The sequence below is a fragment of the Passer montanus genome, unplaced genomic scaffold, assembly GCF_014805655.1.
Source record: "Passer montanus isolate IOZ18808 unplaced genomic scaffold, ASM1480565v1 scaffold44, whole genome shotgun sequence".
Classification (NCBI taxonomy): Eukaryota; Metazoa; Chordata; class Aves; order Passeriformes; family Passeridae; genus Passer; species Passer montanus.
Genome location: NW_024369262.1, coordinates 6,663,137 through 6,688,249, shown reverse-complemented (window position 1 = coordinate 6,688,249; position 25,113 = coordinate 6,663,137). Strand labels below are relative to the sequence as shown.

Here is a 25,113-nt window from a genome sequence, read left to right as displayed (position 1 = left end):
TACCTACGAAACACTGAATAATTGAGATGAACTCTACCAGCTCATGTGCAACACATCATTCATATCATTTTAGTCATCCTTTTATTACACTTCTTTCCCCAAAAAGGGCACTACAACTCTTTGGAAAGAACAAAGGAAATCACTCAATACCAACTCCAGCCCTTCAGACTTTTATCACTGTTCAGTATGTCCTCCTGTAAAAATGGAACAACCCTATGATATCTTTGGGAACTCTACCAGTGGACCAACAAAAGAAGTTTTGACATCTACACCCCCCAAATATGGAACATCTTTACCTGATCTTCTTCAAACCAATCTCACGGAAGCAGAAACACATGCAATTAAAAATGGGTATATAAACCAAAACATTTACTAACTCATTCTTTTAAGGAATTTAAGGGTCCTAAGTGCACTTATTGTAATTATTTCAAAATAAAAAACATAGAAGACTACACAGAGCAATAGTCTTCTGTTGCCAATATTGCAGTCAAGAAATTAACAACAATATAAAAAAGACAGCCCTATAGAACACAACTCAGAATGACTTAAAGTCAGTTAGCCATGAAGGAAACTAACATTTTGGTTTTATATTCAAAACTTGGCAGTAGCTAAGCTCATAAAAATAAGCTTATCCCATTTAAATATGCTTGATTGTACAATTACATGGAAGGAGTAATCCTTAACCTAGATCTGATTTATAACTCATATGACTTGTTCTAAATGAGGGCATTGAACTAGTGCACATAACCAAAATCCAGTTTTTGAAGACTACTGTTATGCTCTTCACGTGAAAGAAATATCAAAGCAGAATTTTAAAGCTTTACCAAAATTCATAAAAAAAGGCCCCAGTACAGAACAGCAATATTTTCAACTAAATAATGTGCTTCTCCACCAGCAAGTTGTGTTGTACTTTGGTTAAAATCACCACGTTGATTACACCTACTTTCTTCACCAATCAATCCAAGGTATTATATAAATAGATCAAACCATACTTCACAAGTTCAGGTTACCTAAAAATAATGACAATTTCCCACCTATTAATTGTAAAGTGGGTCATACAAAAAAGCAGCTTAGACCCACCAGCAAGGAAATCCAACCTGCCCAAGTCTAACCACAGGAGTGGCAAAGAACTTCTCCTCCCATGAGAGTCAGAGCCCTCCCAGCTCAGGGATTCACTTCTCAGTGTTCCAGAAAGCAGAAATTCCCTCCTTCACAACTAGAAGTCAGCCCAAGACAAGTTAGAATAGGAAAAAATAAAAAAAAAACCAAACCAAAACATGACATTCACATGAAGTTCTTCCCTCAAATTCCTTTCTAGAACACAGCTCCCCACAGGGAGGTGGTACCTGTGCTGCATCAGTGACACAGGACATTTGTGGGACACAGCTCTGGGCAAGGGGTGCTGGACCAGGACAGAGGGACCAAGGAAAGGCACAGCCCTGCCAGGCCACTGAAACCTCTCTGACAACTCAGGGTTTCAAAGCCTGTGAAGGCAGAACTCTCTGAAACCACCACAAAGTCTTTCAAAGTACTAATAACTGAGAGGAGATTAATTACTGGATAGAGTTTTCAAAAAAATATTCTGGGGGAATCCGCGTGAGCAGCAGCAGCAGCAGGGCCTGCTGGTCAGTCCCACAGCCCTGCACACACTGGCCCACGTGGAATCAGCTCAGCTCAGTCCTGCACCATCCCACCTCAGAGTTCTGGATGCCACAGGTTCACTTCTGGAAATAAAACTGTCCACATGCAGGCTGGAGGCTCCTGTGTTTCCATTGCATAGATTACACCAAACGCTGGCAGCTTCTAAGCTAATGAAAATCACATCTACCTCAATTAGATGTTCTATTTTTATATTTAGGATACATTTCTTCAAAATAGTCGATGTGTGGAGGCTGGAGGATGTCGAGGGCAGAGAGTACCTAGGAAACACCACACAAGGTCAAGGCCTATTCCAGAACAAATCCTTTTCAAAATGACAGATTGCACATTCCTCACATGGCTTCATTTTATTCTATTCCACAGACAGACCAATGTTCTGTCTCACCAGGTATGCAAATTTAATAACCCACCATGTCAGATATTCTGTACATTCAACGTGTCTTTCTTTTCTAACTCAAGAAATTTTTTCCAGCTGTTTGAGTAGTAGTTTGAAAGCACAAATTTATCTATCCAATAAAAAGTGGTTTCTTTACAATATATATGAACATAAAATCTTTGAAAGAAGTAATTCCAACAAAGAAATGTAAAAGCAGAAGATATTACACTTTGTTCTGCCTTTAGTCTTTCAGAGTTTTGTGATTCACTGCTTCCACATGGGAATTGCAAACCCCAAAGCTGTTCCCATTCTGAATAAGCAGCTCAGTGGTATGAAAAGCAAAGGTAAAAAAGGTAGAAAAAAGGAAAAATGTAGAAAAGTAGCAGCAGAGAATTCCCATCCTTACAGAGAAAGATACCCCTTGGGGTGGTCATTTGGATACATCCTAGCAGGGTTCATGACATTTGGTGAAGCACCCAAACTTCAGATGCACTTCAAACTTCATGGGTCACCCCAAAAGTGTTTAAACATTTTAACTTAAGCTGACTGATTTCACCTAAAGCAGGCTTGGGAGAGGACCAGCAAAGGGGACAGGACCATGGAGTACAGAACAGCTCAGGGGGAACAGTGTCCAAAGACACTGTTCTGTGCAGCTGACATTTACTAAAGCCTGAAATAAGGCTGGACAGAAGTGTACTGACTGTCTGTGTGCAAACACTTTGGAGGGGGAATTATGAGTATCCTTAGATTCCTGACAATTTCATTTTTACAGTGTTTGTAACAGCAATATCTGAGTTTCTAGAAAATCTGATCACCCTAAAATCAGAGAGCTCTTAAAGCATTTTAGATATTCTGTAACAAAGCACACTTCTGTTACAGAGAGCTCCATTTTACATTTAGGTTTTCTCAAAGATTGCAAGATTACTTTGAATTTACTTACATTGTCATGCTTAAAAAAACACAACATCTTCAACTCCCGGAAGACCCTTTTACAAGAGACCAAATTTTGGAAGACGTTGGGCATCTTTTTGAGTGCAACTCTCTTTCCATCTCGTGGATCTGTTACTGACCTATGGAATAAAAGATAAAGAACATCACATACTCCTGTTAGTTTTTCTAAAGAAGAAAATAATATTTTAAAGTTTCTTATCGCTTTCAGCTCAGTGAGTCAAAACAAAGTGAAGCCATTTCTAGGGAAAAGAGCACCCATGTGAGGGCACTGAGCAGCGTCCTGCAGAGCCTGTGTCACACGATGTGACCATTCTGTGATGGAGCACACCCCCAGCCCAGCAGTGCCACACACACAGTGGCTGTCAGGACAAACATCTCCTTCACCTCCCAAAACACCTCACTGAAACACTCCCAGTTACCCAGATTGGATTCTATCAGGACTATTGCTCACTTCTTCCTCTCCAAAGAAGATCTAATAATCTCATTCTGACAGAACACTGGCAAGTAAGACTATTTATTGGTCTGTCACAAAATCACATCTGGAGAAGCAACAGCACGTGGTATCCAGGCTTCCACAAATGTAAAATAGGTATGATACTGGTCCTTCTCCCACACAACTTATGGAATGCAAGTATAGTAGCTCAGGAATTATAAGGTGCTTTGCACATGGCAAGTATTTTAATTTAAAATAATTGGATTCTGAAAATAGAATTTTATAATGAGAACCATAAAACTAGAGCAAGGAGATTATGGTGCCTCAATTCCCAATCCCAGTTTTTAAGGTGAATTTCTCAAATGTCACTACAGAATAGACTATATGCATATTTTTACTAGGATGACCAAAATAACTTCAATCTCAGTGCACACCTATGCACCCTGATAACTACATTTGTCCTTAAAAAATTGCTGGCTTTTCTCTCTCATGTGACTCCTCAACAGCAGACATGCAAGGCAGCTTCTTATGCCTCAGGTCCATGTTTTAAATATCTAAATAAAAGATTAGACTGGAGTGTTCAGACATCCACCTCACTCCCAAGTACCACATCTGATTTCAAACCCATTCAAGCAGCCCAGAGTCAGTCCCAACACCTTGGGGAGACACCTGTTAACAGCCCTGCACGTTTGTGTTTTAAACCAGGGGCAAGGTGGGACTTGGGAAAGGTAATTTCACACTATTTCTGTGGTGAGAAACACAGCTAAAAACAATCTGAAAAGGTCTTTTAACCCATGATGTATTTCCTGTTTTCTCCAGGACTTTTGCCTCCTGCCTGAAGTGGTGAGAAGGGCAGGAGAACAGCAGAGCTCCAGCTCACACAGCCCCACACAGGGCACCTGCACAGCAAGGTGTTCCTATGGCCATCAGGCACTCTTGGGGCTGCCACGGCTCAGGAGCCAGCAGAGGCAGAGCCTGAACAGCACAGGCACACAGCAGGGCCTGCACAGCTCTCTCACAGCCTGAATCTGCAGGCAGGAGGTATCTACAGCAATCAGCTTCCAAATCCCTGCCACGCCAGCAAGGCACACTCTGGCTAGCCACAGGAACATCCCATCCTGCACAGTGACAGCAATTACAGCAGCCCACAGTCGGCTGGGGAATTCTAGGTGGTTTGGATATATTACAGTTTCATTCCTGCCCAGCACAGGAGCTGATGAAGCAGGGATAACAAGTCCTCCAAAGCAGCTCCCACCACCCCCAGTGGGGATGTCCCTGCTCAGTGTCCAGCTCCACAACCAGCTCCTTGTCAAAGCAAACTCCACAGAAATTATTTCAATGTTCCATACGGGGTGCTTTGAATGCATATTTGAAACAAACATCTGACTTTTACTGCAAAACATCTACTTATATAGTTTCTATATAAGAAAATGAAACATAAAAAGTGCCAACATTTTCATTTTATTAGTCTAAAAATCAAGCTAATAAAACTGTAACCTACACTCATGTATACTCTTCAGATGGTGCCATACCTCCACACAGAATTACCAGATGACATCAAAAGGTATCCTTTAATTGAAGTCTAGATTAAAATGGTCATTCCCAACTTCCAATAAAATATTAAACTAGAATAAGAGAATTCAGTTTTAGAATAGTAACCCAAAACATTTCCAGGCAAAGTCTGAAACTTCATAAATTATTTTATGAGACCAGAAGTACTCCTCTCCCACTGCCCAAACTGAGGGAAATGTTAAAATATGGAACTAGAACATCTGAAGTGGAGGTCACAGCAAAAAGGTATCAAAATGGGATTTTTGATGACTTTGGATCCACTTGTTTTCTGCAGCTGTTCTTCTACAGAACAGTAGCTGCATAAGACACAGCATTCAACAGTCAGCTTTCACCAAAATCAGTTCAGATGGAAACTAAATTTAGGGACGTTGAGTAAGTCCACACTGGCTCTGAGGTGAGCCATGAAGCAGGTTCCAGTTGCCTTAACTGAAGTTCTGATATCAATGTTAAGTACACATGAACAGTAATACAATCTGCATAACTTTTTTTCCTATTGATATTGAGCCTGAACTTTGTCTAAGTCCCTTTCTAATTAATTTGTTAAAAATTTTAAAAGGAAGATATTTCACTTCAAGGGGCAGCACAAAACTAACAATCCAAGTTCTGAAGATCAGAACTGTCAGGCCTGCATTCCAAAGAACAGAAACAAGAAAGGAAGAAAGGAAACAGCCTGTCTGAAAACCTGGTATTTACAGCATCCAAAAAAAGATGCTGAAAATGTTGCTTTGTGTTTGTGTACAGTACCTACTTTGATACTAGTAAAATAATTATTTATAGCAATATGCTATCAGGTCACATATCCCCAGGAGAAACTAGAAAAGCAGGAAAATCTCCTAGGAGCTAATTGAGAGAACAGCTAGAAAGGCAGCTTTACTTACTGCTGCCCTCAGAAGAACACACTTGAATTGCCTGCCCTGCTTTGTGAGGACATTGCAGCTCGGGTGAATCCCGCAGCAAAGGGCCCAGCAGGCAGGAGCCATCCATCACAAGGCACTACTGAAGCCTCAAAGGGTGCACTTACTGAGCACCAACTGCAGCGGGGGATAAAGACATCACAGACCAAGATTCAAACCAAAAATAACTTAGCAAAAATTTATATATAGGTATGGGGCAAAAAATAAGTTCTTGAATCCTGTGTCAAGGCAGATGGCTCAGCTCTAACCATGCCTTCAGGAGCAACACTGGAACAGCAACCTGAGCTGGGACATCCAGCGCTGAACCCTGTGAGAGCAGCCATCAAACCCCATCCCTGGGGGGACAGCACACACCTGGGGCAAAGGGCCAGGGCCTTTTGGGGAGCAGATCACCACCACAGCAGGAGAGCAGCCCCGGGGCCAGCACAGGAATGGGAACTGCACTGGGTGCACTGTGCAGCAGGGCCACTCTCCTGCCATCAAAAACCCTTTTGTTCTGCTGATTATACATAATGTATGTATGTCTTGCTATATTTAAGAACTACACAAAAAGCTTTTAAAATAGTCTGACATAAAACACATAAAGAAAAAAGATACTTTACAAAACCTCCACCTTCTATTTACTTTGCAAGCTAATCACACCAGAAATAATACAATTTTAAAAAGTAATAGGACTACAGAAGAGATTAATGACACAATCCAGACCTCTAGTTAAAATGTTTTCAAAGACAATCCTTATCTCAAAGAATCCTTGCAGGCATTCAGCCGTTTCAATTACGCATTATAAGCCTTTAGCAACTCTCTGCCATGCTGATGGCAAATTTTCAAGGTGGAGTCTCTGCCAACAGTGACTTTTTCTCTCCCTGAATCCAGGTCAAGGCATACACATTGTTCTGTAGTTTCAACTGGTAGAAAAACAAGTTTGTGACTGCTCCGTGCAATTATTACACAGGAGCAAGATAATGAAAGAATGTTCTTGGGGTGGTGTGGGAAACTGCTGGTGGAGTTTGTTCTATCACGGAAACAAACCTTCCTTCACATTTATAGAGAATATCTATAAATTTACATCAGGACTTACCAGAAGAGAGGGAATTTAATAGGATTACTCTGCAAGTTTTTCTTATTAGTCAGTGAACTTTTTTCCTCAGTTGCTTGACTCTCAATCACACAGGCTTTTCCAGCAAGCCTTACTCTGAGATATGTAAGTGACCTGGTCCCACAAGCATTTCAGCTGCTCACCCAGGCATGTTTGATGTACCACTTTAAAACAAACAGCACAGCTCATACCCAAGGGCATGTGATCCCAATATGCCACTTTTTCAGCACAAGGTATCGCAATCAATTACATCTTGGCATATTTCAAAATATACTTGAGCATGGGATGGTATTAAAAATCCCTTAGAAAAGCTCCCAAACCCACAAGATTCCCAAGACTGAAGTGGAAGGGCAGGGAGAGGCTGTGCACTTATCAGATCTCTTATCTGGGAAATGCTTGATTGAGTACATAAAATTTGCACACAGGCACAGGGCATGAGACCAGGCTCTGTTCTCTGCAAAGTCACTGCCAGGCACTGAGCCCCACCAGAATGTGACAAAAACTGATCCACAACATTTCACGGACTGTTGGGTAGGAGAGGGGAGAGGTGAGGAAAATAAGGACATAAGTGTGAAACCCTTAAGAAAACAAACTAATATATATATGTGGATTTAGCAACAGATGTCTTACTGAAGGAAAAGAAGGCAATGCATCCATACAGGCTGAGTTTTTACACAAAGCAGCTGCTTTAGCAATCTACACTCTGAAGATTCAAACACCAGGGACACAGGCCAAAGGTGATGCTCCAGGCTCTGCAGTGACCTTGCCTGCTGAGAGCAGTGTTTTCTCCACCACAGACTGCAGCCCACGTCCCACCCCATTCCTGACCCGCCGGTGTTCTCCAACGCACACAAACAAAGCGTTCTGAAGCTCCGGGACAATTCCTACCAGAAGGTAAATTATTCAAACGCTAAATGGTTCTGTCTAACTTTGGTGGCCTGCAAGTCAGTTTTCCAGCCCAAAGCTGGGGTTCCTGCCCCAGGCAGGGCTGCTGCAGCTCGGGCTGGCCGCAGACAGCTGTGCTGGCACGGTGACAGGGAGCAGGGAACAGCCCAGACAAAGGCAGGACAGACAGACGCTTGTTCAGGAACAATGGCAGCCTAGGCATATGTCAGAGAGGATCTCGGCCAGTCACACTGCTCTGCCAAGTGAATAAGGAGAGGGAGAGGTGGGATTAATCTCTGCTTGAGGGCTCTTGGGTAACACATGAACTGTTTCTCGAGAGGTGCCTCACCCCAGCAGTGAATGCAGAGAACCAGCAGATTCCTGATCTGAGGACCCCAATTTTCTAATTTAATGAGTCTTTTCATCCTGTGTGTGCAGCCAGGGGCTGAGCTGTGTGTCACAGCCCACTGTGCCCCTGTCCTGCCAGCGGGGTGACCCGGGCTCCCCTCCAGCACTGGTGGGAGAGGGATCATCAGGAGCAGGGTTTTGTTTTGGTTGGATTTCTCACAACAAGAGAGTTTTAGCACACACACTCATGCAATTAGCATGGCATTATAATGGGTTTTACCCTCTGGCTGTACATACATTGTCTGAAAGATGCAAAAGCTGATACAATCTCGTTTAAAGGAGATATTCATAGTCATTTCAGCTATAATTTTTTAAGGCAAAGCCACCCACAGATTCATTAGGAAAAGGAGGAAAATATTACAGCAGAGCAGTGCTCAGTCCTCTTCACTTTACTGCCATGACCAGAGCTCTCTGGAAGGCTGCTCTGAACTTACAGCACGAGGCCTGTCCCCACGAAGGAGCAACAAAACTGGAAATCAGGAGCTCTGACAGGCACAGCAGCAGGGAGGCTGAAGGAGGAGCACAAGTCAGGGAAGCACACGGAATCCCGGGATGACTCCATGGAGTGAGGAACAGCACTGACCAGAGGAGGATCCTGCACCCACCCACCAGCCAGAGACACAGCTCAGAGAGGAACCACACCATTCCCCGTTGAACCACACCATTCCCTGTTAAATCACACCATTCCCTGTTAAACCACACCATTCCCTGTTAAACCACACCATTCCCTGCTGAACCACACCATTCCCTGCTGAACCACACCATTCCCTGTGGAACCACACCATTCCCTGTGCAACCACACCATTCCCTGTTAAACCACACCATTCCCTGTGCAACCACACCATTCCCTGTTAAACCACACCATTCCCTGTGCAACCACACCATTCCCTGTTAAACCACACCATTCCCTGTGCAACCACACCATTCCCTGTTAAACCACACCATTCCCTGTGCAACCACACCATTCCCTGTTAAACCACACCATTCCCTGTGCAACCACACCATTCCCTGTTAAACCACACCATTCCCTGTGCAACCACACCATTCCCTGTTAAACCACACCATTCCCTGTTATCCCACCTGTGAGCTACCTTAAATACCTGCTCACCCCGAGGAACCCAGCAGGGCCCATGAGCCATAAACACTGACACATGTGGCCACCTACTCACATCAGCAGTTTGGGGACTTAAAAAATATTCCAAAACTTACAGTAAATCATTGCCTACAAAAAGTCCCAGTAGCTGCACCACAGAAGAGTCTGAAACACTGAGGCAGAGTTGTTACTGACAGCAGAATTTTTAGCACACAAGCATTGAAAAATAAGGTTTCATTGTTAAAAGACATTATCAAAAAGAACAGCTGTTATTTTTCAAGCTATTTAAGCACTGGATGTGCTGTTGATTTTCAGGTCACTATTGCTCTGTAGCAGCCTCCAGCTGGCAATACTTCAAAGATCCTAAAATGAAATATTTACAGTGGGTTAAAAGAAAAAAAAATCCTTCAGAGATATTATATGAAAGCAAACTGCAAAAAGATAGCTAAGGAGATACTACTGAGCAAAACTTGGATTTCGCTTGGATGTAACTTTGAGCCAAGCCACACAGCTCCCTGTTTCAGCCATCCCTGGGGATCAGCTGCAGCAGTCCCTGACACACCTGATGGCCTGACAAGAAGCCATGGGCAGGCTGATATGGATGGATAAAAGCAGGGTGAAGGTGTTCACTGACACAAGTAAAAGCTTCTTGTACTTTTAGACACCTGGGACCTAAAAAATATAGTCCAACTGCTAAATATTTTGGCAAGTAAAGTAGGTTTTGCATTCAGGAATCTGCATATGAACAACAGTTTTTGTTTGTTGGAAAAGCACTGAACAGAAAATAAGTTACTTAAGAAGATTACACAAAAAGACAATTTAATTAATTGACGACCAGTGTGCATTCTCAGCATTTCATTGAGTTTTCTCAACATTCTCCATGGAATACTGTAAAGTAATCAAAAAATACCCAAAGGCACTTCAAGAAAACCTGTAAGTTACTCCAAATAGGCAAGTCTTTCTAACACATATCCCAGGAGCTGGTCTTTTTAGTGGTATGGGATCTGTTCAGGGGAAGAACTGACTGAATGCAAGCTAACAGATTTCATGTAGAACTTTCACATGAGCCTGAAGAAAACATCCAGATTTCATTTCCACTTACAGGTATTTTACGGGAAAGGGTTAAGTGACTTCAAAGGTGTGCTTCACTCCCTCCTGCTAAATGCAGACCTCTCCAGAGCTCCTTTTCCAACCATGATGTCCTAAAAAAGCCTTTTAACGTTGCTTCTAATCACACCCTCCAGCATGTGTGCCATTATCACTTATTCTTTACAAATCAGAGCTAAAAGCAAAACTGATTACTGCAAGAAATCTGTCTCCTTGAACAAAAAGTGATTCAGAGTATCTTACTTAAAAGAAAGGAGTGAAAATTAAAGGGATACTGTTATGGCTAATATCTTTAAAAATGTTTAATTTGTCTTCCTTCATGGAAGCTTAAAATTGAAACTGCTTTCCAAATCAAATTTATTTCCCCATTTACACAAAATTTTCTCACTATGCTTCGGACCTTTTTATTCACTTCTCAACTGCCTACATGAACCACAGCTACAATGAATTACTACACCACACATGACATTTATTCGGATACATTTTTAATTTTATTTTTAATTCCTTTTTTCAGCCAGTGACATAGATCTGGATGTGATGCTCACAAATAAATGACATGCCAAATAAACACATAAAGATTCATGTGTTTTCACAGTTCTTTCTTCTTTATTTTTAAAGCTTATACCACTCCAACATGCACATTCCTGCCCCAATTCACTGACCTCTGTTCCCATTCCCACCAGCCAACCAAGGAAAACCCAGATGAGAAACCTTCCTCTCCACGTCCAAGAAGCCTGCAGGCCTTGGCACAGCTCCTGGAGTATTTCTGCACCTCCAGAGCAAAGTAGGTTAATCAGGTCTCTGGCCATAGCCCGAGTGCTGCCTGGCTTCCTGCAGCAACCACCCAGCAGCTCTGCTGCAGCCCTGCCCTGCTCCTCCCTCCCTGCACTGTGCACACCAGGGGCACAAACCAAAGGAAAGGTGCCCCAGCTCCTTCCTGCTCATCACCCCCTCACCTCACAGCTGGGCACCTCATCCCCATCCACACCTCAACACTTCCAGGGAAGCCTGTCCTACCTCAGCCCTTCCTTTCCCAATTCCTGGCATAGGAGAAAATCAGAAGAGGATTCAAACCAAAGTGCACAACAAATATTTGAAACTCGGTACTTCAAAGTAATTACACTGCAGTGTTCCCTGCTTCCACCTGGGAGATATTTGTACCTGTTGGTTAAGGATTAAGCCTCAGGACTTTGATGTATTTGTATAGAAATACACAAATAAATAGGTATATATGTATGAGGCTGAGGGTACCTCTTAATTTTATGAATTACTGTCATTTATATTAATCTCCCCAAATTCTGCAGTGATGATAAATAGATGAACATTCATCAAGGTTTTAGCGGGAAGAGCCAAATCTTATTTATTGACCTTTCAAGTTTCAACTTACTCCGCCTGTTCCTCATTCAAAGGAATTCTGTATTCTACAGTAACACAGAACACAGAATTGAAACCCAGAATACGTTAAAATACTATTTTAAATACACGCCAAGCCTGTAAGATGCTGTAATTCCCAAGCCCAACACCTCACAAGGGCCAAAGTAAACACTGAGCAGAGACATCTCAATTGCTCTGCTGCTGAACAAACCACAGCAGGAGCTGAGAGCCACAGGAGCAGCACATCTGACACGAGCTGTGCAGCTCTTCCAGAGCCCAGCATCATCCCTCAGGCTGCCTGACAATGGTGGTAAAGGCCCAGCCACAGCAACAGCTGTGTCCTTGTAGCTGTGCACAAGGCATTTCACATCAGCTTTTCCAAGGCTTCCTCTGCACATTTTACTCATGTAAATTATTGCAAACTGCTGCAATTTTTTTTCTGTGTAAAGATTTCTATGTGCTCAACCCTGCCCAGTCATTCCTCCTCTGAATTACTGTAGGAACAGAAGGGACATGTCAAAACACAAGTGTGAAATAAATAAATTCCTAACCTCTACCGTCCAAAAGTCTAGAAGATGTCTCAGATGGGATATTTTTGGAACATGAAAGAAGTGCTTTATATTTTATTACACGTTAATGAAGATTTAAGAAAGACCCATAGCCTTACAAAAAAGAAGGAAAAAAAAAGTAAAAATCAGTCTTCTATTTATTGCCAGGGCGTTTAAAGACACACCAGTCTCCCATTACCATGGGCCAGTGAAGTGAATGATCCTCTGTCACATACCATCAAGTCTCAAGGTGCTGTAAAAATTCCACCTATTTCCTTGACAGTCTCAATTACACTGGAGCCATAACCACTCCTTTTCAATAGATTCAAAAGGCAATTTCAGAAATCCGGAGCCACTGGAGTGACATGCTGAAGTGGAGAGGTGAACAGCACCTCTGAGTGAACAGCCTGCTGAGAGTGGGACGAGGCTGCTCAAAATTCTCCCGTGTCTGCAACAGCAGAACATGTAACTGATGAATTTCTGTGAGAGGTCGTTTGGCTACTGTTCAAATGTCTGAAATACTGTAAAATTTGCAAAATCTACATTTTCAGGTAAGCCAGCCAACCCTGTTCATGTCTTGGTGCCAGGGCCAGGTGACCTGTACCAGGTGCTGGAGGCAGCACAGCTCCACTGATCCTCAGCCTCTTCCCCCTTCTAAAACTCACCCACAAAATGTCATCTTACAGAACTGTTTAAAATATTACAAGACCTTCAAGGAAAGTGTGTCTCTCCCTCTTCCCACTAGAAGAAAACCAGCCTGAATTGTTATAAACCAAATTAACTGTGCTACAATGCAGCTGGTTTGGTTTCACATCTCCATCCACAGAAACACCAAGGTCTGCCCTGCAGGACTCCCTTCTGACCTCCTCCTTTCACAGCTGTATTTAGCTTCCAGTGATCTCCATGAACTGACAGGAAAATCCTAATATATGTTTCTCTATTCTGAGTCTGTCAAAAACCCTGTGATAACAGATGGAATCACTACCATGGGTGCAATTCCAGGGGAATGAAATTAATGACTCTAAAATACTTCAAACTCAAAATTTAAACAATAGTTCAGGATGAAATAAAATTATTACAGAAGAATTCCCTTTACTGGGTCATTTGGTAAGTGACAAAAATCTCCTTGGGAACAACTGTGGGAGTGATGATATATACATTTAATATTCAAATTACCAAACACCTGTCAGTTCTCAATGTTTTAGATGAGGTTTCACATGAGTAAACAGTAGCTTAAAAATTATAAGGTGACATGCCCAAGACAGAGATCAGAAAAAAAGCACAAGTAGGTCAAAGCTGGTCCTGATTCTGTCAACATTCACCTACTTTTCCTCAACAGCTTCAGAAAACAATAAGCAATCCAAACCTAAAGAACACACATGCTTTGTTTCTTCAGCAGGGGCAGAAGGGAAGCTCAGCACAGCTCACAGCCTTGGGTGAGGATGTGAATGCCCTGCTGGCAAAAGCACACTGCACGCTCTTGATCCTGACTTTTCAAGTGCAATCAATGAGCAAATATGCTCAGAAAAGCACTCTGATACCTTGAGGTATCTATAATAATTGAAAAACCAAATCAAATGTACCTTCCACTTCATAATTAAAATCTGCTTCTAGTTAAGCTCTTAGGTAGAACTCTTACTGTCTTCAATTAAATCAAGTGATCCATGGTAAAACAGATTTTTTAAAATACATTTTTGCCTCTCAGAGTGGCTGTAGGACATTCTCTTTTAGAACAGTGGTGCACAAAGACGGGCAGAGTGCAGGATCTGGGCTGGTCTTGCTTTAGTCACTGACACAGAAGGATTCCCCAGCACAGACAGACGCTCCCCTCTCCACACACAGTCCGGATCCACAAGGAAAAGATAAAATTCTTTCTCTGCCAAATCATAAATGGCAACTTTCAATGCCTTTTAGATTTAAACCTGAAGAGGGTTCTAGCAGATCTTAATTTCACATCCTTTTATTCCAGCTCATCATGTGAATATTCACTGGTGAAGCAGCACTGGACAGAGCACTAATGATGCAGACCACAGTCCCTTTAAATTAACAGCAATTATTATGTGGGAGCTTCTGCCCCCAACAATTTGAATTTAGACATAAGAATAAAGTAGATGCTAATCATTACTCACTGCCATTTCACTTTAAAAGCTGGGTATTATTTTTATACTAGCCTTGGTTGGCTCTGTGTTTGGTAGTTGGGGTTTTTTTTCATTTCCATATGCTGAACCACAGGAAAACAAAAAGCACCAAACCCACTGGTCTTTACCTGTACATCAAGTTAGCAACAGCAACTCTGAGAACAATGACTTAGAAGACACATGCCCAAAGATAGCTGACAAAACTCTTGGCAGATCTTCATTTCTGGGTCCATTCCTATCTGTCCTTGAGACTGAGATACGAGCTGTGACTTGAAAAATGCGAATTGATCGGGAGACTCCCGACTTCTGTTCAAAACCAGAAATAGTATCTCAATTCCCCCTGCGTTGTTTTGACTGTCTTTATTCTGTTTCTTTGAAGGAGCTGAGAGCAGGCCTGAGCTGCCCCCCTGGCGCTGGGACACCCCAGCACACAGCCCACGTGTGACCTTGGTGTGTGCTCACGTGAGGAACTGTGAACCTGCCTGATGCACAGCCCTTCCTCCGGCCAGAACAACGACAAAACAGCCATTCTGCTTCATCATCACACCCAGCCACAAATCCACATCAAGGAGGTCTGCTCTCGACTTCAAACACACCAGGGACAACACGGGGGAGCCAGAAAGCACTGAGAGGCGCAGGAAATTCTTTTCTTCATTTTACCAAAAAAGCTAGCCTAGGAATTGATACAATTAAGAAAGATGGATGGCAAGCAGCCCAGAAATAATAATGCCTTCTCTTCCTTGTCCTGAAAAGAAATCCTCCTTCCAAAGACTGCTCTGAACGAGCCAAGCAGAACTTACAGAAACATCCAAAGAGAAGTTATACTGCAAGATGAGAACAGCCTTTAAACAATGCTTTTGTCCTGTCACTATGCAATCTCTGGGGGGAAAAAGCTCTAATTGAGGCTTTCAAATAGTCTCACATGGGCTGCCAAGGGCCTTTAAAAACGAAGGCAGGAGGAAGCCAAGCAGGCCCCCAGTTAAAAGGCAGAGACACACTTGTGCTCAGAAGCCAGTGACCTGCAGCTCCACTCCAGACAGGAGTGCCCTACATCAATCAAGGGCCTCAGAATGGACTGGGAGAGAACTTTTTCTGTATTTCCTGTAGTACACCTTAACCCACTAGGAACCAAAACAGCTAAGGCTGGACAGCATGGTTCTCAGAGAAAGGCAGGCCCCTGGCCCAGAGCTCGTGCCAGCTGCCCAGCCCCAGAGTGCCAGCACAGGAGGAACACTGCTCCTTGCTGAGCTGCTCCTGCCTTCCTGCAGTAAGGGCTGCTATTCCAGACAAACACCCTTCAATAGGTACATGAATTTATATCCAACAATAAAGTGCATTACCTGCACTAGCCAACTCCACACACGCAGCCAGGGGAGAGGGCAGAGTCAGCCGCTCTTCAGAAAAAGCACAATAAACTAGCTCAAACCCTGAATGAGTACTTGGCCACCAGCTCAAACCATCCCCAGCTTCACTGGTCCCACTGAGCACAGGCTCTACCCTGGCACCAGAGGCTGGAAAACCCTGAGAGCACCGCCTGGTGGTACCCGGATGATGGAGACAAACTGCTCTGAACCAGGAGCACACAGGATTCACCACTCCAAAACGACAAGGAAACTCAAACACCACTTCTCTGGTGAGCAATTTTTATTTTTTCTGCAACTATTAAAATGTATTTTCATATAAAAGAGAAGGGAGGAAAGAAAATCCTCCTCTAAAGTCCAAGGATTACTACAGCTCCCAGTATATTTCTCTTTTCCACAAAATTTCCTGTAAGAGTTTTTGAACAGAATGCTCTGAATAACCTTCTCTTTTTTCGAATTACACATAAGTACCATCATATAATGTTCTAAGAACATGAAAGAAATAAGAGAATATGTATTTTACACAATGATTCTGCTATAACCATTCTGATGTTATATCCAACAGCATAAAGAGCATAAAAATTCTACTCACACACAAATGCTTCCAAGCCTTTATAGAAAAACACCACATCAGGAAATTAAAGAATGATACTACCAGGACACACTGATTCTGCCACAGCCCTCAAGATTAAAGCTCAAATTCTTACTAAGCACTTTTAAAGACTGTACATGGCCATGTTCCAGAGCTGTAGCCATGGAAGTTGTTTCATATCAAGGCTGGTGTAAGTCTGCCTTCATTTATCCATCACGATTGCATAAGAAAAGATGATGCAGCTTTCAATACTGAAATGAAGTCCAGATTATTCTGGTAGGTTTGGTGAATTGCTCTGGTGCATTTCAAGCAGCATTTTGGCACCTGGCTGTCCTCCCCTGCAGCCCTCCTGTCCCACACCAGCCTGGGCAGCACCACGTGCACTCACTTCACACACTGAGCTCACCTGAACACCAATGGCATTTTTCCACAATTACTGAAACCCCCCAGGCAATTTGTAGCAAAACTGGGGAGCTGTGAACCTGGAGAGCTGAGCTGACAGCTTCACTGATCGAGGCTCTCAGCAGACACAACACAAAGCTGAACCTTACAACATCAGCACCTCAGTGACTTTAGGCGTTTGTGACCATGGGCAAGCTGGGGATCCCCAAATGAGCCCCAGGTCTGTGATGCACAGCTGGAATCCCAGGGCTCACACAGAGTGCACCCACAGGCTGCAGCCCTCCATGTGCCCACAGGACACACTAAGGAAGGCCACGTGTTTCTGGAGAGGAGATGACTTTGCTCTTTTCCAGGTTCCTCCTGCAATGCACTGTGGATGGAGCTCCAGTGATTTCCACAGGGAAATGTTATTTATTTTCTACTATTTACCCCTTGTCTCCAAACACTACTGTTTTCATTTAAGCATGCTGTTGGTAAGCTGCACTTCATATCAAGTACCACAGACAATGGCAGAAAATAAGAAAAATGGGCAGAAGTGATGAAAAAGTCAGAAAAGACAGTGGGGGAAATAAAAATCAAATAAAATATATTACTTATGTTATTTTAAAAAATACTGCTGCAACATTTGCTTTTATAACCCCTCTTAGACAGGTGACGACTATGGTTTGTACCACCTGTAGCTACCACCCATTCAGTGCCCATCCCATCCACTTTTTCCCTGTTACTGCTGATTATAAACAAATGCAATCATCAATAAAGAAAGCATTGATCCCAGAAGTCTCTATCCTTTTCATACATGTTTGTGCTGCCTGCCATCTGCCACTTTGATTTAAGCATCTCCCACCTTACTCAGGGGTCTACTTTTACAAAACAGGTGCAGTAGTTACTCTGACTACCAATAAACCAAAACTTACAGCATCTACTGTGAGATTTTCTAGCGCTCAAAACTCTTTGTGGATGTTTAACATACCTTTTAAAAAAACATCGCCAATTATATTAATGAACACAAATTCCACTTAAGCAAACTCGACACACCTCTGAGCCAGCTTTTCTCACAAGAACAGCTGCATATTACCCACTCCAGACCAGGAGGCAGAACTTTCCAGAGGATTAAAGATACATGAGACCCAGATACAACCATTACAAGTAATCAAAAAACAAACATATCCCCAAGGCTTCCTCCACTTCACCTGCCCTAAGCTATTCTTTCTATCCCATTGTTCCCTGAGAAATGAAGCAGCCCAGGCACATCCAGCAGCCTCCCCCCAGATCCTTTATCTCCTTTATCTCCTGCTTTTATACCCAGCCTTTATCTCCTGCTCTGGGGATCCACACTTTGGGCTGCACCCTCACACCTTCACCCCCCAAAACACCAACAGCTCTGTTTTGCACGAGAGAATTCAACAACTTAAATATCCTCTTAAAAAGAGATGAAAGAGTCGGGGGGAGAGGGAAAAGAACATCTGAAATATGTCTTCTGGAAAATCAATATTAAACTGCAGATCCAGTCACAAGCTGTAACATTTGCAGAATTCAGAGGAAAAAAGAAAAAACACTGAATGCTACCAGGATCTAACTGGATTATCAGCATCCAGTCCTGTGTGGATACAAACAACATCAAGGTCTGCAGGTGCTGCAAAGCAACTTGCATTTCAAGTGACCTCTGAAACGCTGACCTTGGCATAATTTACAGTGAACTAATTTATCCCAAATGGTCCTTGCCCAACTTTGAGGAAAAAAAATGTTATTCACATTCCTTCTTTCTTGCATCATGTTACAAGACAATAATGAACAACTCGTATATTACTTGGATAGAATTTCACCTAATCCCAACGTCTAATTTGAATGCAAGGAGTTATTATATCAATTTCATTTAATTCACTCCATTTGGGAAACAGTCATTTAAATGTTAACAGAATTTTTCTTTTCAGGAAATTTGAAAAAAAGCCCCAACCACTCAAATATATAAAGCTTTGCAAAATTTCCCATACAGAAAAACCTGAATAAGGTCATTGTTCTACTACATTTCTTCACAAATAAGGTCAGAATCCAATTTAGATAAAGCAATCCTATAAAAATACTGACACAGGGATCCAAGGGACCTGCAGCTCCTTGCATTGTGATGGTGAATGTGAAATCTCCACTCCATGCCCACTGCCAGTGCTGCCTCCTTTGCCTTAGGCATCCTCCTGGTTCCCTCCAATAAGTGGATGAAAATGACTCTGCCTCCTTCCTATGAAATCAGTGTCTGTGTGCACCAGACAACAGCAGAACCCACCGAGGCAGAACACAAAGAGTGCAAAACCCGTGGTCTAAGGCCGGCCCCACAGAGCTGGGGGAGGTGATGAGGGGAGACCAAGAGTGCCAAGAGCCCTTCTGTGCCCCTGCTCGTGCCCTGGGCACGGTGCCACGGGCTGGAACGCCCTGGGCCCAGGGCTGCCACCCCAGCCCTCCTGCTGCACCCCAGCCCACAAGGTTACACTACACAGGTCAAAGCAAACCCCTGAACACCTGCTAATGAACAGAGCACTTCCTGTGGTCCAGCACTGTCTTCTGCTAGCAAGTGAGGTTTGAGGGACTGGAAAAAGATGATACAGACAGCTGTAACGTCAGAAAAAACCTCTCCCACCAAAAGTCCTAAAGAATTTCACAAAGGAAAAGTCTGTTGTTCAGCTTTTGCTAAATTCTTCTTGCTTACCAGCCTGGGCATCCTTAGTAGTATTAACTATGCCAAACATCATTGTGGTTTTCAGCAATATCAGATAGCAGAAGGGGAACTTCTCCTGCCACTTCTCAGACTTCTCTGAACCCATAACACCTTTTTTTCCTTAATATACATTCTGGCAATTTTGTCCCAAACCCATTATCCCCACTGCATCCTTGCTCAGCAGGACACATTCCTTTAAAGGAAAGGGAGATTATCAGTTTATCCTGGAAACGTCTTTCCTGCTGCTGTGCTTAGTATCAGTGCTGGGATAAAACCCTCTTAAAATAGTTCCAGGGTCCAAGCAACAATCCATTGTATGCAATATTCTTTTGGAGTTTATGGAGCAATGACTTTGGCATTTTCAGGCCTTTGCAGGCCAGGAAAGAACAGTAGATTAAGGCTAAATTATTTCTGCCCTCAAAGTTATGACAGCCTGAACATGATGTCCTGTCTCAACACCAACAGCCAAACTGTTTGGAACAGTACAGTACTGCCATGTGACCTCCTGAAGAAAAAGGATTAGATTCAAGTACATTAACCCACACACACAATTTCAAATGGGGTAAATCAGGAATTTAAAAAATATTAATTCAAATACTTTCTTCTATTGTCACTTGTAACAGCTTTCCCACAGAGATGCTTAACATGGATTTGACATTATTAAGAGAGATTGCTTGGTTCCACAGTTTTTGATGAACGACAGTAACTTTTCAAAATTAAGAGACACAAGGAAGACAAGTGGAATTCCCGCACACCTTACACTCCTATCCCACTGGAGTAGATATACCCCAGCCAACAGGACATTTCCACATTTCAGCAGCAGTGTACCACCTTGAACCAGCAGCAAGAGTCATTATTCCCTATGTCCCTCCTGCAGAGCCTCTTCAGTGGCTCAGGAACCCTGCATGGAAACAGCACCAGCACCTCTTGCACAGGGACTGAGGCTTCACCCCTCCTTTCAAACCTACCAGCCTTGGCAGGTTCAATTGATACATTTTTTTAATTATCATTATTATTATTTTTTTAGGAATCCCACCAGATGGCAGCAGCATGTCTCCCCAGCAAAACTGGGAGCACTCCTCCAAAGGACAGCTCCTCATTCTTGGAACAGACACAAGACTTCCAAAACTCAGTCCTACTCAGTCTGAACCACAGGGCACAGACAGAGCTTGTCGTTGACACTAAAATCTGGATTTTTTCAGCACTTCAGGAACATGAGAGCAGGGAACACTCCAAGAGCAAATCGCTCTGGTTTTGGCAAATGAGGAACATGACTGGGTTTGCAGCAATTCACCAAGCCAGAGTGTGGGGAAACAAACCTGCAGGACCTGGGGAAAGTCCCTGCACACCTGCCCCTGCTCAGCACACCTTCCCCGTGCCAGGGCAGCAGGCAGAGCAGATGCTGTGCCAGGGACAGCTGATTTCCCCGCAGTGGTGCCCAGCTGAGCGAGGACGTGGCTGTGTGCACAGACACCAGGGCAGCTGCACCCGCAGGGGTTAATAACCAAAGTGCTGAAGCACCAGGCTCTGGCTCTTCACGAGTGAAAAACTCCAGCAGCACATTAGCTACCCCGAAACATCACCGAGTAGCAGACAAATGAACTAATGACAAATGCTAATTCAACTGCCAAGAGAAAATCTCTCTGGGTGAGCTAACGGGAAGTGCAACTCCACACGCTCGTCTGGTGAGCTGAACTGAGCTGCAGGTCAGCTGTACCCCCCAAACAAAGCAGTGACACATCAGAGCAGATGAAAGTCTTGTGCAAATACCCCAACTGTCGATGGAATAACATCCATTTCCCTCAGAAGCACTGATAAAAACTTTTCAGTTACCTATCAGCACAAATAATGCCCAGACAAGATACTGAGAAACAATGAATCCTCCTTCCAAAGTCACTCAGGCTTTGTGAATCCCGTGTCATGCCTGAACCCAAGTGCATGTTGCTCGTGCCCAAGTCACCTCAAACTATAAATACTCAGGTCAGAGTTTACTTTATCTCACATAGCTAAAATTCAATTACGTGGGCATTCTTGCACATTTTGAATGAAACTAAAATTCAGTTTATTTACTGCTTACAGGCTCCTAAATTGAGCCTGCAGTCACCAGCAGAAGTTAACATGAAATGCCGAAAGCTGAGCAGTGCCCACTGAAATCAAACACACGTGAGCAAAGAGGAACTCACTCCCACCAATGACACCCTCGGCCAGTGCACCCCGGCTCTGCCGGAGGGATCCCAGCTCCCAGCTTCTGCTTTTAGCTAACCCCCTCCCCCTCTGTTGTTTTCTCTTTCCCAAGCTGCTGTTACCTCCAAGCCAAGCTGTAGCTGCAGCTCTGCAGGCACAGTCCCCCGGGGCAGCTCTGGCTGCAGGTGTGCACCCAGGGCTCGGGATGGCAGGATGCTTCTGGCACTGTCTTTCCTACCTGATGGCAGTCAGAGCCTTCCTCTACACCTCCCTTCTGCCCCCAGCACTCTTAATGATATTATATTTAAATATGCAAGCGTGACCTTTCATTCTACTGAACATTGTGGAAGCAGATCTCTCTCTGCACCCTGCTTTTTGGCGAGCAGAACTGGGAAAATGAAGACCTGGGAAATGCACAGGCAAACAAAACACCGGTAAAAAGGGCTGATCTTACATAACGACATAAATTTAAGCAAAGACTCTAACAAATTAAGTTATAAAATGCCATACTTTAAAAAATATAGAAACTGATGGAAATACCTTCAGATAATTTTTTACAGCAGATTCCTTGTCAGTTTTCATTCTTTTACACCCACTTTTGAGTGCTGTACCACAGCCAGAGCACGGCAGTGCTGACTGCACAACAGCTCCCCTCCGACTGGGAGAACTCTGCGTTTAAATTAACTGCCCAGCTCTGGGGGCAGGCACTCGAGAGCAAGCACAGCACTGACCTGCACCTCGCTGCTGCAGCTCCCTTGGCCTCTCAGGAAGCACCATTTTGCTACCAGCAGCGGGCTGGTGACGCGTGGCCAACCTGCCAGGCTGGGCTGCAGGCAGAAGGGGTTTTGCTCTCCTGAGGCCTGCCCTGCTGAGCCCTCTGCCTCCGTGCGCTGGTGACCCGGCCACTCCTCTCACTGAAGCTGCAGCTGGCCAGTGCCTAAAGCAAAACTCCTGGGGCACCCCAGAGGCTGGGCTGGGAGCGCTGCAGGGGGCTGGGACACCGCGCACAGCTGCACGCTGCAAACTTTGCATTCGTGCTGCAGGAAGTGCACTGCAACACGCCTGCTCTCCAGAACAACCCCCTGCCAGCCTTCATGCTTCCCAGAGCAGGGCACGCTGACAAACATTTACATACAAATATATATATATATATATATATATATATATATACACTGCTGCCAGCTTTGTGTCGGTGCTCCTGAAGGGCACTAATTACATACATGGCTCTAAGGTAGTCACAAAATGCATTAGGAGAGATTCCACTCCGCTGACAGACTCCTCTGAAACGCAGCTGGGGGATAAAAGGGCCGGAGGCAGAGCTACAGCGAGGCAGGAAATCCCATTTCCATTTTTGAGAGGGGAGCAAAGTTCAGCTGTGCTGTTTTAGGTAGCACACAGCACTACCGCAGGTCAAACCGCCGCGAGACAAAGATCTTGACAGGTGACTGCACAAGGAAGACATTTTCATACGCTTTTCATTTCTGACTCTTAAGCCGGGTCAAAATGAATATTCTAATGCTCATTTGTTAACCTGAAATTTTAGGAAGCACGGCTTAGCTGCACGCTCTAATTAAAGGCACAGAAAGGGCACAAACAAGCTGCATTGTCTCAGAAGAGAACGGCAGGGTGGGCTGTTAGTCAGAGGTGGCTCCTCACCACTGGGAACCTCGTTCTGCCAACGCAAACAAGCGAAGCAACTTTCTAAGAACGGAGAAGAACCAGCAAAAAAACTCTCTGGTATTCTGATTCAAATGACAAAAACAAGGATGGGTTATGACCAGGTAAAGAATGACAAGGAGGCATCGGTTCACTCTTGTCTCTACTCACCAGACAACACCAAAGGCTCCGTATCCGATGGGTCTGTCCGGCTCAATGTCCAGTTGCTGCTGTGGATGTTGTGAGTGCTGATGATGGTGCGCTTTGACCGCAGCAGCTGCTGCAGCCTGTACCTGAGCTGGGGCTGCTGCAGCCGGTCCGGGGGCCTGGCCCGGGGCCGGGGATGGGAAGTACGGCTGCTGCTGCCCGGGGTTCAACATCGCGGCGGCGGCGGCCGCGGCTGCGGCGGCCGCGGCGGCCGAGGAGGCATGCTGCTGCACGGGGTGCACCGCGGCCGCCGAGCCGGCGTGCAGGTGGTGCTGAGCATGGTGGTGGTGATGGAGGTGAGGAGGAGGGAGGTGAGGAAGGTGGTGGTGATGGTGGTGGTGGTGACCTGCTGCTGCCGCAGACGTACCGCCATTGTAAGCCGCCATCATTTTTGCGTTGGCTGTTGTGCCACAAAGAGACATTCAAAAAAAATGCCCTTTGATTGGATAACAACTGGGTCAAGCTGTCATTTGGCCATAAAAATTAAATCTGCTACACTTTAAAAGAAGTTGGGTTTCATCATACACGGCCCACCTTTAAAAACATGGAGCTCCACTGGCCTTATCTCCTCGCGAAGCCAAACAACTCGGGGAGTCTCTTCATGTGTGCGGGCGCCAACCCCTTCCCCAGCATCCAGCCGGGCTTGGCTACTCCAACTCCATCCTTGGGCAGCTGGGGTGGGGCTGGGGTGGGTTTTTTCCTTCACTTTTGGTTATTTTTGTCGCTTTTCTTGTTATAAAAATTAAACACCGTGATCAATCCCCCTTCCCTCCGGAGGGAGGGCTCGGAGCCTCTGCCCTGAACACGCCGCGAGGGCCGGCCAGCCTAGCCCTGCCATTCCCACACCCTCTCCATGTGTCCCCCGAACCTCCCTGAGCCCGGGCACCTCCTACATCGCTCCCTCCTTCCAGACACCTGCTCCCTCCTTCCAGGCACCTGCTCCCTCACAGCAGCAACAACTCGGGACTTTGCAACTTTTCCTTGAAGGCCTGAAACACACACAAGGACGCAGAGAAAGTGAAGGGGGGGCGCAGGGCGAGGAGAGGGGGGCGAGGGGGCTGAGGGAGGATAAACACAGAAAGAGGAAGGGAAGGGCTCCACCGCGGCGCGGCCCCGCCCCCGTGACCCCCGCCGGCCAATCAGCGCGCGCCGCCGCGCCCGGAGCCGCCGAGACCCCGCGAGATTCCCTCACCTCACACAACCCTCACCCCGGGCGGCCCCGCCTCCCTCACCTCCCTGCCACTCACCGCGCGCCGCCGGCCAATGGGCGCTGCTCCTGAGCCAAGTCCCGCCCCCGGGGCCCGCTTTTCGCCCAATCGCAGCCGCCCATCTAATCCAATTAGCCAATGAAGAGAAACGAAAGCCCGAAAAGAGGTTACTGGGCCAATGGCACCGGGAGGCGGGGCGGCGGCGTGACCGACAGCTCTCCTCACCAGTGGTCGACGCCGGT

The 25,113-nt window shown here is 44.9% G+C and overlaps 1 protein-coding gene across 4 annotated transcripts in view; it reads right to left on the bottom strand.

Annotated features, from left to right (window-relative positions):
* NLK (nemo like kinase) overlaps positions 1–25,023 on the bottom strand; it is a 36,730-nt gene extending 11,707 nt beyond the window's left edge. For 2 of the 4 annotated variants that reach the window (XM_039720851.1, XM_039720848.1), the window contains exons 1-3: positions 23,628–24,753; positions 2,976–3,105; positions 1,864–1,919 (exon numbers count right to left, since the gene is read on the bottom strand). In XM_039720851.1, coding sequence (XP_039576785.1) covers positions 1,864–1,919; positions 2,976–3,105; positions 23,628–24,085 — 644 coding nt within the window. In that variant the 5' untranslated portion in view covers positions 24,086–24,753. Of the gene's footprint in view, positions 1–1,863; positions 1,920–2,975; positions 3,106–23,627; positions 24,754–24,910 lie in introns of those variants that run through there. The other 2 variants (XM_039720849.1, XM_039720850.1) reach the window with 2 other exon arrangements.
* Positions 25,024–25,113: the final 90 nt, after the last annotated feature.